Here is a 15,737-nt window from a genome sequence, read left to right as displayed (position 1 = left end):
ATAGCTTTAACCAGGGCAATATGTTTGTTTTTTAATATTTAGAAATATTTTTTGGTTGGTGTGGTCCCCGTCCGGGTTCTCCCACTCTGACAAATTATTTCTCTCTGCTCTTGTTTTCCCTAATAGGATGTCGGTGGGTGGCGCTGGGAGGATCGTCTGCGAGATGGGACACACCTTGGCTCAGGTGTGTCCTGGCGATAAATACTTTCCCCCATACTTCGAGGAGACTCTGCGCAGACACGTTGTTTTTGTTGGGGCATTTTGGGGCTTCTTTGTTCATTTATTTTGGCACCTCTCAACACCCCTCATCACCATCAATGTACACATCCACTCACTTACACTACTGACTAAACACCATTGTTACTTGTATATAAGTTACTTATATTTATTAAATAATTTTTGGTATTTCTTTCTTAGTCGTCTCTTTGTTACGGGCTACGAGCCAGTTCGTAGCAGGTTCTTATTGCACAGCGCATTGTACAACTGTTTTTGGAGAAGATCGTATTGCAAGTTATGCGATATGTCTAGGCTTTGCCATATGTATTAGCTAATATGCATATGCAGCTGTCGTTTTGAAACATCCATTCTAGCATACGTGACACACCTTTCTATCTCCATGCTTTTATTTGATTTTCTATGCAAAGTATATGATTGAATATTTGTTTAAGCCTGCAGCTAGCTACTTGAAATGAGACGTGTAATCATGCCAAAACATGATTCAATTGTATTCACTGACAGAGCGATAACTAATGAAACGCAGACATTTAGCTGAATAGGATTGTGATTTGACATACAAAAGTTAGTTATTTTTGTGAAAATGCCTTTTATCTGCCTTCCCAATGGAAACTAGTTCAAATGTATTTTCTATGTAAAGAGATGTACGTTTCTGGATAATGCTGCCTTGTTGACAACTTGACTGAGCAACCTATATTACTGTTTTTGCTCTTTCACGTCACGGGCCATAGACGGGTGCACCACGGCTCAGGTTAATAGAACTCTCATTGGTTTCCTTACCCTGTAAACAGTCTATGAACAAGGTATAGCAGCAATCCATGCTTTGGTTTAGTTTCCCTTGCAGTGGCTGGCACGGTTGCATTTGTGTCACAAATCCCATTCAAGTCATGGGACCGTTATTAGAATTTCTTAAGCATCATGTTCAAATCAACTGTAAGTGACTGAGCGTCACAATCCATTTTTAGGTGCTTTTGGATAATTTGGACAGGATGTGTGAAAAGGGCTGAAATTGGAACCATGATTTGAATGGGATTTGTGCCACAAATTCTAAAACGTTAGCATTTGGAAACAGTGCCAGGCAAACTAAACCAAAGCATGGATTGCTTGTCCATAGACTCAGGGGCACAACTTTGAATTGGAACGGAGGGGACAGTTGCTAAATAGCCGCTATATCCGATCGAGTAGACTACACATCCCCTAGCAGTAGGCCTATGTCTTAATGAGATCTTTATTTAATCCCCCTCCATTGGTTTTGCTCCAGTGCCTTCTATGTCCTCACACTGGGCCAGTTGGGGCTGTTCTGTTTGTTCCAATCAGGTAAACATGCCAACTGTGCTTTCCTATTTGGTACACTAAGCAAATTCATTCTCATAGGTCAAAATGAGTTTGTTACCAAGACAAGATCCCCTGGCTGCTATGCACAAATAGATTGCCTCTGAATATTTTTGCTGACATCACAATCAAAATACCAACGAGCAAGTAAAGAGGATTTGTTAATGGATTTTCCCCTGCTTAACTGGCTTGTTAAGCGTAATTGTATATCAATTACTGCTGAATTGTAGGTAACGTATTGATAAGGGTATTGCAGCATTTTTGGTAGATAGCCTTTGCTCCGTTTTGTTTCTCTCTTTAGCCTACAAATTTCAACTGTTTGGTGTTTTTTCCTCTCAGGGAGGCTGAGGGCTTCAAAGATCAAGGAAATGCTTTCTACGTCAAGAAGGATTATTCTGAGGCATTTAACTACTACACAAAGGCCATTGGTGAGAATGCAACACTAGCTTTGTACCTTAGTTTAGTAACAACATGCTAGGCCATAGTGTAGAGAGCAACTGTGTAGGCACTTTTTTTTTTGAAGGATTCTCAAATTATATAGTTCGTATTTAACTGGATCGTTAGAGCCAATTCTCATTGACGACCAGTTTGAACATTCAGCGAATGCTATTATATTTCGGTATCCAGACATGCTGATATGTTTCTCTGGAATTGTAGATTGTTGTTTCAAAGTGATTGATTACAGGTGTGACTCTTGAGAATATGGTTCCCTTTTTGTTTTTATCAGATGCATGTCCTAAAAACGCCAGTTACTATGGAAACCGGGCGGCCACCCTCATGATGCTGTGCCGCTTCCGAGAGGCCCTGGTGGACTCCCAGCGGGCTGTGCGGCTGGACGACTGTTTCATGAAGGTCAGAGTTCAGCCTGCTTGCTTCAGCGGCGTGACGTCATTGTAGAATTGGGAGTCGAGCATAGGGTTGTATACCAGTATTACAATACTACATTTTCGAACTCTTGAGTCCTTTAAGAACCTACTTTATATAAAATATGTGCTGTATATTGGAAAATAAACATAATTTTGACTGTTTCCAATTAGGACTGTTTTCCTCAAGAAATAGACTGCATCATGTTTTGTTTCCTTGACATGATACTTCTGAGTATCACAATTAGAGCCCTACCGATAAATCCATTGGCCGATATTGTCCTTTCACAAATATATTTGTATCAGTCTTCCGTCTTTAAAATGACGATATTATTTATACATGAATTAACAAATAAATACACAAATCTGAGCATAATCTGAGATATTACTATCATTTTTCCAGGTTTCCCCTGAGATGGCTCTCTAGTCTTATTTAAGCCTCTCACTGAACATCATTCAGTAGCCAGCAGATCGCAAAGGGTTTATTGTGAACAGTAGTAGGCATGCTGGTTTGACGATGCAACTGCATTTGAAAAAGTAATTAATCAAAGTATATCAAACTGGCTATGTACACTTCACCGATGCAAAGTTCTCAATTTGCTAACATTAGCTAGCAAAGTATTTTAGCTAGCATGCCTGGCAGTCTGTGCTGCTAATGACTGGACTGGTGGCGAAAGTTATACAATAACACTGGTTGCAGTTATTGTCTGTGCCTGTCATTCAGGCCATGTGCTGATATTGTGATTAGATTGTTACTAGCTAGAACGAGTTGTGACTCAAAAGTATCGCTGACCATACAGATTTGAAATATCTAGCTAATACATTTTGTATTGAATAACATTGCTTGTGAACCAAAGTGCTGTAATGATTTGAGACTTAGGCTTGGTTAAAGATCAGTACAAATGCTTTAAAGTTTAAATGATAGCTTAGACTTTCGAGAAGAGCGATGACTGACTATCTGGTGATGATTCGGATAGAACATTGTCATCTCACTGCCTGTTATTAAAGCGGCAGTACAACATTACAAGTGCAATTTTCATATTTACATTGACACTACGTTTATTAATTCAGCCTGGGCATCTACCTACTGTACACCACATATTGTCCCTCCCATAGAGATCCTATTAAAGTATTCACATTTTTATAGTATTCTAATTACATTTAGCAGATGATCCAGAGCGACTTAGTTCATTCATCTTAAGATAGCTAGGTGGGACAACCATATATCTCAGTCATAGTAAGTACATTTTTCCTCAAAGTTTCTCAGCAAAGTCAGTGCTAGTTGGGGGGGTGGGGAAGTAAAGTGTGAGTGTTAGTTCATGATGTTCCCTCCCCTGGCTTTTTTATGTGTGCTTTGTATTTGGCTTTGCATTCCTTGAGGATAACTTAAGTTAAATCAGTTTTGCGTAGGCCTACAAAAAATTTATAATTGTTCACACCTTACTTATGTCTAGTAAGAAGTTGCAGATTTGTAGTTATTCATCATGCAAACTAGGAAATGTATAATGCTCTTAAATGTTAATTTATAAGATTTGTTGCTAAAATTTGTGAATTCATTTAAAGTTGTCATTTGGAGCAGAATTTATTTTGCCCGAACTATACTTTTCATTCCAGCAAAATATTTACAAAAAAATTGGGGGCAGTTATGTCGTTAATTGGCTAATTTCAACCTCTAAAACTGGTATTGGATCCAGAAATCCGATATCGGTTGGGCTCTAATCAGAACCCAATGTGGAGCACACCAACCCTTTGTTGTCCTCCAGCAGCTTTAACCAGGAAGTATCTTTCCACCCACTGCACCACAGGGCCATCTGCGAGAGGGCAAGTGTCACCTGTCTCTGGGCAACGCCATGGCAGCCAGCCGCTGCTTTCAGAAGGTCCTGGAACTGGAGCCCAGCAACAGCCAGGCGCAGCAGGAGGTGGGTCCAAGTGACCTTGAGTATTTTAAATGACCTAGGATTATTAAACAAATACTTATACATGCATACCTAGATCTTCCCTCTTGTTTTCCCATTGAACATTTACCTTCACTTGACCTACTTAACACATTTTATTTTTTTTATTTTTTAAAGGGCAAGTGCTGTCAAAATGTGATTTTCCTGTGTTTTATATATATTTCCACACTATGAGGTTGGAATAATACTGTGAAATTATGAACATTATGCCTTTTTATTGAATATTCAGCCTGTTTTGGTGAAATGGAGTTTTGGCCTGCCTGGTGACATCACCAGCTGGTCAATTAGTTAATAGTAGGGCTGTGAGGGTCATGGAATTTTGGATAATGGTAATTGGCCAGACAAATAAATGCAGTCACTGTAATATAATTGTTTTGACATACAGTTGAAGTCAGAAGTTTACATACACCTTAGCCAAATACATTTAAACTCAGTTTTTCACAATCCCTGACATTTAATCCTAGTAAAAATTCCCTGTCTTAGGTCAGTTAGGATCACCACTTTATTTTAAGAATGTGAAATGTCAGAATAATAGAATCATTTATTTCAGCTTCTATTTCTTTCATCACATTCCCAGTGGGTCAGAAGTTTACATACACGCAATTGGTATTTGGGAGCATTGCTTTTAAATTGTTTAACTTGGGTCAAATGTTTTGGGTAGCCTTCCACAAGCTTCCTTCAATAAGTTGGGTGAATTTTTAACTGAGTCAGGTTTGTAGGCCTCCTTGCTCGCACACGCTTTTTCAGTTCTGCCCACAAATGTTCTATAGGATTGAGGTCAGGGCTTTGATGTCCACTTCAATACCTTGACTTTGTTGTCCTTAAGTCATTTTGCCACAACTTTGGAAGCATGCTTGCGGTCATTTTCCATTTGGAAGACCCATTTGCGACCAAGCTTTAACCTCCTGACTGATGTCCCGAGATAATGCTTCAATATATCAACATAATTGTCCTTCCTGATGATGTGCCATCTATTTTGTGAAGTGCACCAGTCCCTCCTGCAGCAAAGCACCCCCACAACATGATGCTGCCACCCCCGTGCTTCACGGTTGGGATGGTGTTCTTCGGCTTGCAAGCATCTCCCTTTTTCCTCCAAACATAACGATGGTCATTATGGCCAAACAGTTCTATTTTTGTTTCATCAGACCAGAGGACATTTATCCGAAAAGTAAGATTTTTGTCCCCATGTACAGTTCCAAACTGTAGTCTGGCTTTTTTATGGCGGTTTTGGAGCAGTGGCTTCTTCCTTGCTGAGCGGCCTTTCAGGTTATGTCGATATAGGACTCGTTTTACTGTGGATATAAATAATTTTGTACCTGTTCCTCCAGCATCTTCACAAGGTTCTTTGCTGTTCTGGGATTGACTTGCACTTTTCGCGCCAAAGTACATTAATCTCTAGGAGACAGAACGGTATGATGGCTGCGTGGTCCCATGGTGTATATACTTGCGTACTATTGTTTGTACAGATGAACGTGGTACCTTCATGCATTTGGAAATTGCTCCCAAGGATGAACCAGACTTGTGGAGATCCACAATTGTTTTTCCTGATTTCATTTGATTTTCCCATGATGTCAAGCAAAGAGGCACTGAGTTTGAAGGTAGGCCTTGAAATACATCCACAGGTACACCTCCAATTGACTCAAATGATGTCAATTAGCCTAACATAAGCTTCTAAAGCCATGACATCATTTTCTGGAATTTTCCAAGCTGTTTAAAGGTACAGTCAACTTAGTGTATGTAAACTTCTGACCCACTGGAATTGTGATACAGTGAATTATAAGTGAAATAATCTGTCTGTAAACAATTGTTGGAAAAATTACTTGTCATGCACAAAGTAGATGTCCTAACCCGACTTGCCAAAACTATAGTTTGTTAACAAGAAATTTGTCGAGTGGTTGAGAAATGAGTTTTAATGACTTTAACCTAAGTGTATGTAAACTTCTAACTTCAACTGAACATTTTCTCCTCTCTGCTCCAGACTGCATGTGCTGCCATTGAATTAGAATGAATAGAACAGGTGTCCATATATTTAGAGATTTAGGCCAAGTTTTAGATATGTTCATAGCATTGTTTAAATATTCCCCATGCAATTTTAATGGGGAGCTAATATGGCTGCCATCAGATTGCGTCGCTCATTGTCTCATGTCAGATGGTGTCACTCCACCACGACGCTCGTCCCTCAACCGATCTGTCTTGAAGGACGTGGAACTTATATTCAAATGTGAATATTGAGCATCCACCATTTAAAAAAATGTAAATGTACTACTTCATTTTTTTCATCTCTGCACTTTTGTATGACTCTCCAAGAAATAGGCAGAATAACTAGCTAAATGATTACAAATGTTGACCATGATTTAATAGTTTGCAATTGTGAGAAAATAAACCAACCGGTGGCTATCTCCTGCACATTCTGTGCAAGGACGTTGGTCGCCAGTGCAGCGACTTGATCAGCTGTGTGGCTAACTGTTGTAGCTAGCTTACTGACACAGTTGGCTAGCTAGTTAGCTAGCTCTTTCTTAATTGACGTTAAAAGCTTGCTTAGCCTGTTTTAGTTACCCTGACATTGTAAACATACAGCACCACAATTAAGAGGATCTGACTTTTATCAGAGATCAGTCCGTAGATCAGCATGTTCCTCCATGATCGGATCGTTGACTCAGCTGAGCACAGCACCTGTCTCGGGAGGCTATTGCAATGACTTGTGACAGAAGAACAGCTGCTTCGTGAAAACTCATAATAATGTAAGCATTAGCACTACTAGCTACAGTAGCTTGCTAGCTAGCTTTTGTTGGAAGATTCAACATTTTGTGTGCAGCACTAAGTAGGTTGGTTGGCAGCATTGTTTCAGTCAAAGATGATTTCAGTGACTGATCTTTTGCGAGATACGAGACAGAGCGTTGATTCCGCCTGCGCTGATCTATCTGATGTAAGACGATGTTGTAGTGTCATGTAAATGCATCATAATGCTCATTCTAGACATTCTGTTTTAGGGTATTTTTCAAACATTCTCCATGTAAAATAATGGGGAACTAACATGGCTGCCATAGAATGTTGAAGTGTCTCTGCATTTTGTAAATTCACTCTGGCTATCTATTCCGATTTCAGAGCACTCTGGTCTGCGTGTGACAGAACGAAGAATACGTTACCACTTCATGTGGTGTGAGTCCTGTGGTGGCGTTAGTTGATGCCCTTATTGACATCAGTACCACGGATAAATTTGTAACCCTGTCTTTCTCTTCGGTGCTCAACGTCTTGACAAATTTCTCCTTAATCGAACAATTGACGTGCCGTAATCCCTCCCGCTTGCGGCTTATATGGACAATGAAAGCCAGGTGCGATTCCCAAAGTGTTACACACTGCCTGTAGCACTTTGGAGGTGAAATGTGTCCCTTTATCGAAATCTAATGTCCGGAATAAGCCCCATCTCGGTATCACTTCCCTTAACAAAGTTTGTGCTACAAAGTTCCCTGAAGCTGAGGAAGTTGCAAATACATCCGTCCAATCTGTCCACCACCACCAATGCATAAGTCTTTCCCCTGCTTCGAGGGAGTGGCCCTATAAAGTCTATCTGCGGTGATGTAAATGGTCCATCCGGCAGGGGTTGCTGTCGGGCAGGAGTAGGCATTGTAGGTGCAATATTGTGTTGGACACATATCACACGTATTTTAACCCAGTCCTGAAGTCTTGAACTGAGAATACATGTTCTCTGCCGATTGATGTGTTGGTCCATGATACATTTCAGAGAGAGCTATATGTATCCCACTTGGTGCCATGGGCCTTCCAGTGGTAGTATTATACCACAACCCCTCAGTGTCTACTTGGCACCCATGTTCTAACCACTCCCACATTTCTTTCTTGTTAGTTTGCTGCTGTAATAATTTTGAGTTAGAATCCCAGCCTTGGTATTAACAATATTTACATGCGGTTCCTTAACACCTGATCTTACAAAGGCTGCCGCCTTCGCCATAGGGTATCGCAGAGCAGACTAAAGGGCTATTTCATCTGTACGAAATCACTCCTGTCATCACACACAGTGTACCCCGTTACTCCCTTCCCTTCTATGGTCATGTAACTAGAGCCATCTGTATACAATACCTGTCCCGATTCCAATGCTGTTTCTTGCAAATCGGGCCGAGGCTTTGGAGTAATTTGATCTGGGTCACATATATGCGGTTCACCCTCGCCAGGCAATGTCCTTAACGATGCAGGATTCAAACCACCAATCTTATGGAATTGAAGATTTCCCCCATTTAACGTTAACTTACATTTTGTCCATCTCGCGCTAGTAACATGTGCTTTCGTACTGTTAACTATTGTTGCTACTGTAATTGAAGCCATGTTATGCAACACCATTTCCGGCGCTTGTACCGATTTACCCCAGTACATTACTGGTCTCCCTTTTCCCCAATGATTTTGCATAACCACCGTGCTACAACGTCCATGTTCATGAACAAAATTTTAAAAGGTCATTTTAGGTTTTTCAACCTCAATGCTGGTGCTTGACACAATTGCTTCTTTAGTTCGACAAACGCTTCCTCACATTCTTGTCTCCATTCGATTCTTTCATGGGGACCCCCCCACTTAGTCAATTTTGTAAGTGGCTCACAAATTTCAGAAAACGACAGAATATAAAATGTCTCTCAAATATGAAAAACACAAAGTTTACCTGAGAGTGCGAGGAGTGTTTGGTCGTGCCAAAGAACTCATTGTTTCTACTCGATCACGTGTAATGTGTTTCGTGCCTTTTGAAATCGAATCCCCCAAATATATTACCTCTTGTTTCACTAGTTGTGCTTTCTCATGTGATGCTTTGTGACCCTGTTCTGCCAAATAGTTTGCTAATGTGGTGAGGTCTCGTATGAGTTTCTTCATCTTTTGACGCCAATCACAAATTATCTACGTATTGTATTAACACAGAACCGTCAAATTTACACCCTTTTAGCGATTGTTTCAATGCGGCATGATACAAAGTTGGAAAATTTGTAAATCCCATTGGTGCCCACGTATACTGCTCCCCCGGCAACAAAACCCAAACCAGTTTTGTGACTCCTCAGGCACTGACCAAAATCAAAATGTTCTCTTTTTCCAGTTTTATCTGCTGCTGATAAAATGCCGTTGTTAAGATGTCTGCATATTGTGATCTGGACCGTTCTCTGATTTCAGTGTTCCACACTACTGTTGCATCCATACACTCTTGGCTGGTTTTAAACTTTCCATCTACTGCATAATGTGTACCAATTTTGCCCAGTTTGGCAAATTTTACCCACCATTTATTTGCTTCTTGGTGCTGGTCATATGCCTTAGTGCTTCTAATGCTTTGATAACATTTTCCCCTTCTCCCACTCCGGGAGTCTCCTGACCCCCCCAACGGCATTAAGTAGTAACATCTTAGGCTATTAATAATTACACTTTTGGTGCTTGACGACACTGTCGTGTGTGTCAATTCACCACAGGCAATTGTGGACGACTAATGTCTAGCATGGGAAGGGGGTTCTAGTCCTATTTCTCAACATTAAATACCACTGTTCACAACAATCCTCATTACCAAAATTACTGACAGTTGTCCTCCTATTTCCACCTAATCTGTCACGGTTCTCTGCCCCAATAGGGCATGGACCAACTTTTATTTAAATTTTTACATTTTTTATTAACTCCTCCACCAACCTCTTTTTTAAAAAATAATACATTTTTTATTAACCCCTCCTGCAACGGTAGTGTGGAACACTGAAATCAGAGAACGGTCCAGATCACATTACGCAGGCATCCTAACCACGGCATTTTATCAGTAGCAGATATAACTGGGAAAAAGAGAAAAATAGAGACCTGCAAGATAAAATGGATCAGGCAGTAGACAAGAATGAGGCGACGAATAAGAAAACTAGGCATATCCAAATGGTATGCGCATGGATTATATGAACAGAAGCAGGAATTGGCTTTTGTGCTATACAAGAGTCTAAACCTAAACCAGGAATTAGAGGAAGCCCTTGAGGATAGACAAGAACAAATTAAACAACTTAAGGTTGCGCTTCAACAGTATCAAAATGAGTGTGGAGGAGGTGACATCTGGTAGGCCACCATTATACCCCTCTCTTAAAGAGGTAAAAAAGCGATATGGGTTGCGAGAGAGGCACATTACGAGTCCGGATATAGTAGTCCCGGATTGAATAGTAGATCGGCATGATCCAGGTAATCATAGAGATGTGCGCCCAGTACGAACGCACACGACCTTGGTTACATATTATCCGGGACAAATATTACCGGAGGAGGACAACACTATTCCCGATGACACACATCCCCAAGTATGCAAATTCTGTAAGAGTTATATGGAGGCCAATTAGATGGTGGTCCAATCGCATTCGGCCTCCTACTAATACTTTATAAAAAAAAAATTTTTTTACTTTTGGTGCCAGTAAGAATGAGACTAGGAAGTAATCAAGACGGCTAGCTTGATTAAGCCGCCTCCATGTATATTTCACTAGGTCAGGGTTTTTCAATCTCCAAAAATCCACTAGTTCTAATGTATCTGTGATCTTTGATCTCCTTTAATGCTTGAGGGTGATAGTTTGTAGAGTGATTCCTTTACGATCCATTGAGATACTTAAAACCATATTATAATCTCCCACCATAATAAGATTCATTTGTGCAGTTAGCTCAATAGATTATTATATATATTTTCGAAGAAGTGCGAATCATCATTATTTGGCCCATATAGATTAATTTGGTTCAATAGCATATTTAAAATAGTCCATATTCCTTGAGGATCTGTTTGCACAGTTTGTACAATCTGATAAAAATTTGTATTAATTAGTATAATCGCCCCTTTTGAATTTCTTTGCCCATGACAAAAATATATTTATCCCTCCCAGTCCTTTTTCCACCCAACGTCATCTATATTTGTAGAATGAGTTTCCTGTAAACAATAAATGTTAAATTTTTACATGGCTAAAAGAGAAAGAATATATATTTTATGATTTGCTAAGCCATTACAATTATAACTGGCTGTACTTATTTCCCCACTTACCATAATGATACCCAAGTTTCAATTATGCTTACCACAACCAATGTTTGTAAACTTACCATTAAAAAGCACCATGATGATTAAGTGTCCATATAGCTGTACCATAGTAATTTGCACTGTTAAGCATACTGTAGCTGCAACTTTGTAAACCTCCAGCTGTCCTAATATTCCACCCACTAAAACCTCCCCCAATATCTAAATCTGTTGTCACTAAGACCATCAGACCACTTCCCTGACTCATAACGCACCTTTGCATGGCGCAAACCCTTGGTCGCCAATTGGTGTTGGCCAGAGGGAAATATGGGCGGTCCCACGATAACATAAATATCTATGAGGGTGCTTACAAGCCCACCAAATAACATGATAACAGTCAAATAAATAGTAACAATAATATTCATAGAAATAATAACAGCACAATCTTATAAATGCATGATCATATTTAAAAAGTCCTGGCAAGGCTATAAGCATGTCAGCCCAGCCTGCTTAGTTCATTGGATTCAATTGTTTGAAACATTTTGAAAAAATGAAGAGAAAATGACATAAATATATTGCATTACATGCAAGACATATTTCATGTTCAGTCGTGGCCAAAAGTCTGCTGCTTCAGTTTGTATGATGGCAATTTGCATATACTCCAGAATGTTATAAAGAGTGATCAAATGAATTGCAATTAATTGCAAAGTCCCTCTTTGCTATGCAAATGAACTGAATCCCCCCCAAAACATTTCCACTGCATTTCAGCCCTGCTACAAAAGGACCAGCTGACATCATATTAGTGATTCTCTCGTTAACACAGGTGTGAGTGTTGACAAGGACAAGGCTGGAGATCACTCTGTCATGCTGATTGAGTTCGAATAACATGCTGGAAGCTTCAAAAGGAAGGTGGTGCTTGGAATCATTGTTCTTCCTCTGTCAACCGTGGTTACCTGCAAGGAAACGCGTGCCGTCATTGCTTTGCACAAAAAGGGCTTCACAGGCAAGTAAGATTGCACCATTTATCGGATCATCAAGAACTTCAAGGAGAGCGGTTCAGTTGTTGTGAAGAAGGCTTCAGGGCGCCCAAGAAAGTCCAGCAAGCGCCAGGACCGTCTCCTAAAGTTGATTCAGCTGCGGGATCGGGACACCACCAGTACAGAGCTTGCTCAGGAATGGCAGGTGTGAGTGCATCTGCACGCACAGTGAAACACAGACTTTTGGAGGATGGCCTGGTGTCAAGAAGGGCAGAAAAGAAGCCACTTCTCTCTAGGAAAAACATCAGGGACAGACTGATATTCTGCAAAAGGTACAGGGATTGGACTGCTGAGGACTGGGGTAAAGTCATTTTCTCTGATGAATCCCCTTTCCGATTGTTTGGGGCATCTGGGAAAAAAACTTGTCCGGAGAAGACACAGTGAGCGCTACCATCAGTCCTGTGTCATGCCAACAGTAAAACATCCTGAGACCATTCATGTGTGGGGTTGCTTCTCAGCCAAGGGAGTGGGCTCACTCACAATTTTGCCTAAGAACACAGCCATGAATACAGAATGGTACCAACACATCCTCCGAGAGCAACTTCATCCAACCATCCAGGAACAGTTTGGTGACGAACAATGCCTTTTCCAGCATGATGGAGCACATTGCCGTAAGGCAAAAGTGATAACTAAGTGGCTCGGGGAACAAAACAACGATTGTTTTGGCCAGGAAACTCCCCAGATCTTAATCCCATTGAGAACTTGTGGTCAATCCTCGAGGCGGGTGGACAAACAAAACCCCACATATTCTGACAAACTCCAAGCATTGATTATGCAAGAATGGGCTGCCATCAGTCAGGATGTGGCCCAGAAGTTAATTGACAGCACGCCAGGGCGGATTGCAGAGGTCTTGAAAAAGAAGGGTCAATGCTGCAAATATTGGCTCTTTGCATCAACTTCATGTAAATGTCAATAAAAGCCTTTGACACTTAAGAAATGCTTGTAATTATACTTCAGTATTCCATAGTAACATCTGACAAAAATATCTAAAGACACTGAAGCAGCAAACTTTGTCAAAAAAAGGAAGAAGGAAAAAGGAGCAGATTCTATCGGTCGCTAAAGAGTCGTCTTAGGCATCACACTACCCATAAAGGAATACCCAAGTTTAACTTACAGTTGACTCTGACACAGCCATGGCACAATAGCCAAGAATACATGCAGTACTGACAATCCAGAGCGAGTAAACCTGTAAAACCAACCCTCTCTCCACCCAGCCTATACCTCTGCACACTGACTCGGTACCGGTGGCCCCTGTATATAGCCTCGTTATTATTATTGTGTTACTTTTTATAATTTTTTTGTATTTTAGCCTACTTGGTAAATATTTTCTTCTTCTTGAACTGCACTGTTGGTTAACCTCTTGGGGCTATGTGGGACGCTAGCGTGCCACCCGTGGTGCACCCTATCAACAGCAGGTGCATTTCAAGAGCGGCAAATTTGAAACCAAATGAATGTAAAAATTCACATTTTTCAAACATACAACTATCTTACACCCTTTGAAAGATAAACATCTCCTTAATCTAACCTCGTTGTCCGATTTCAAAAAGGTTTTACGGCGAAAGCATAAAGTTAGATTATGTTAGGAGAGTACATTGACAATAGCTGTGTGTAATGTTTTGTCAATTCAAAGACAGGCGTCACCAAAACCATAAAACCAGCTAAAATGATGCACTAACCTTTGACAATCTCCATCAGATGACACTCCTAGGACATTATGTTAGACAATGCATGCATTTTTAGTTCTATCAAGTTCATATTTATATCCAGAAACAGCGTTTTACTATGGCGTTGATGTTCAGGAAATCGTTTCCCTTCAATAACCGGCAGTCAAGTCAGCACCACAAATTAAATAATTAAAATTAGAAAACATTGGTAAAATATTATATTGTCATTTAAAGAATTATAGATTTACATCTCTTGAACGCAATCGACTTGCCAGATTTAAAAATAACCTTACTGGGAAATCACACTTTGCAATAATCTGAGCACTGCGCCCAGAAAAATACGCTTTGCGATACAGACTGACCGCCATGTTGGAGAGATCGAAAATACTATGTAAATAATCCATTACCTTTGATTCTCTTCATCAGATGTCACTTCCAGGAATCCCAGGTCCATAACGAATGTAGTTTTGTTCAAAAAAGCTCATCATTTATGTCCAAAAAGCTCCATGTTGTTAGCACATGATCTAAGCCCGCCGGACTTCACTTCATGAACGAGGGGGAAAAATATATTTACGTTCGTTCAAACATGTCAAACGTTGTATAGCATAAATCATTAGTGCCTTTTTTAACCAGAACATGAATAATATTCAAGGTGGACGAATGCATTCTCTTTTAAAACGTATTGGAACGAGGGTACCCAACATGACCTCGCGCGCCAGAGTCTAATTGGCCATCACCGTTCCAAGGCTCTTGTTCGGTCAGATCTCACAGTAGAAGACTCAAAACACTTTGTAAAGGCTGGTGACATCTAGTGGAAGCAATAGGAAGTGCCAAAACATTAATCAGCCCCTGTGTGTTTCAATGGCATAGGCTTAAAGGTAATTCAACACATCAGGTATCCACTTCCTGTCAGAATCTGTCTCAGAGTTTTGCCTGCCAAATGAGTTCTGTTATACACAGACACCATTCAAACAGTTTTAGAAACTTTAGGGTGTTTTTTATCCATATATAATAAGTATATGCATATTCTAGTTACTGGGTAGGATTAGTAACCAGATTAAATCGGGTACGTTTTTTTTATCCAGCCGTGAAAATACTGCCCCCTAGCCCCAACAGGTTAAGGGCTTGTAAGTAAGCATTTCACAGAAAAGTCTACACTTGTTGTATTCTGCGCATGTGGCAAATAGTTTGATTTGGTTACACAGTTTTGTTTTTTATTCCAGGGTCGTTGCTCTATCACCTCGGGTGTTTTACACCAAGGCCAATATTAGGATCAAGAATATAAAAACCTATCTTTACTGTTACTACAGACAAGTCATGTTCAACCATTCATACACCCTCACACACCATGCGGCCTCACGGCCACCGCGGCTGGGCTTTCACCCCCTGTTACGGGTTTAGCAGGGAACCAACCCCACTCAGGAATTACACCCTAGGATTTACCCTCTGCAGGTACTAGCTTGCTCGGCCTTACCTTCCGGGCCTTAACCTATTCTTTATGGTACTCGCAGGAACCAACCCACTCAGGATTTACCCCCTACGACTTACCCTCTGCAGGGACTACCCTGCTCAGGCTTACCTTCCGGGACTTACCATATACCATGCATTTACGACCGGTCGTAGTACAATGGGACTACTGAATAAGCTCAGGCTTGCTAGGG

General features: G+C 40.6%; 1 protein-coding gene across 5 annotated transcripts in view; it reads left to right on the top strand.

Annotated features, from left to right (window-relative positions):
* The window catches only part of LOC106589259 (dnaJ homolog subfamily C member 7), a 112,690-nt gene that overhangs the window by 65,407 nt on the left and 31,546 nt on the right, over positions 1-15,737 (top strand). For 4 of the 5 annotated variants that reach the window (XM_045710142.1, XM_045710139.1, XM_045710140.1 and 1 more), the window contains exons 7-10: positions 127-184; positions 1,906-1,994; positions 2,294-2,418; positions 4,235-4,348. In XM_045710142.1, coding sequence (XP_045566098.1) covers positions 127-184; positions 1,906-1,994; positions 2,294-2,418; positions 4,235-4,348 — 386 coding nt within the window. The remainder of the gene's footprint in view (positions 1-126; positions 185-1,905; positions 1,995-2,293; positions 2,419-4,234; positions 4,349-15,737) is intronic. The other variant, XM_014178978.2, reaches the window with a different exon arrangement.

The sequence above is a fragment of the Salmo salar genome, chromosome ssa28 (assembly GCF_905237065.1).
Source record: "Salmo salar chromosome ssa28, Ssal_v3.1, whole genome shotgun sequence".
Classification (NCBI taxonomy): domain Eukaryota; kingdom Metazoa; phylum Chordata; class Actinopteri; order Salmoniformes; family Salmonidae; genus Salmo; species Salmo salar.
This window is presented reverse-complemented; position numbering and strand designations above follow the sequence as displayed.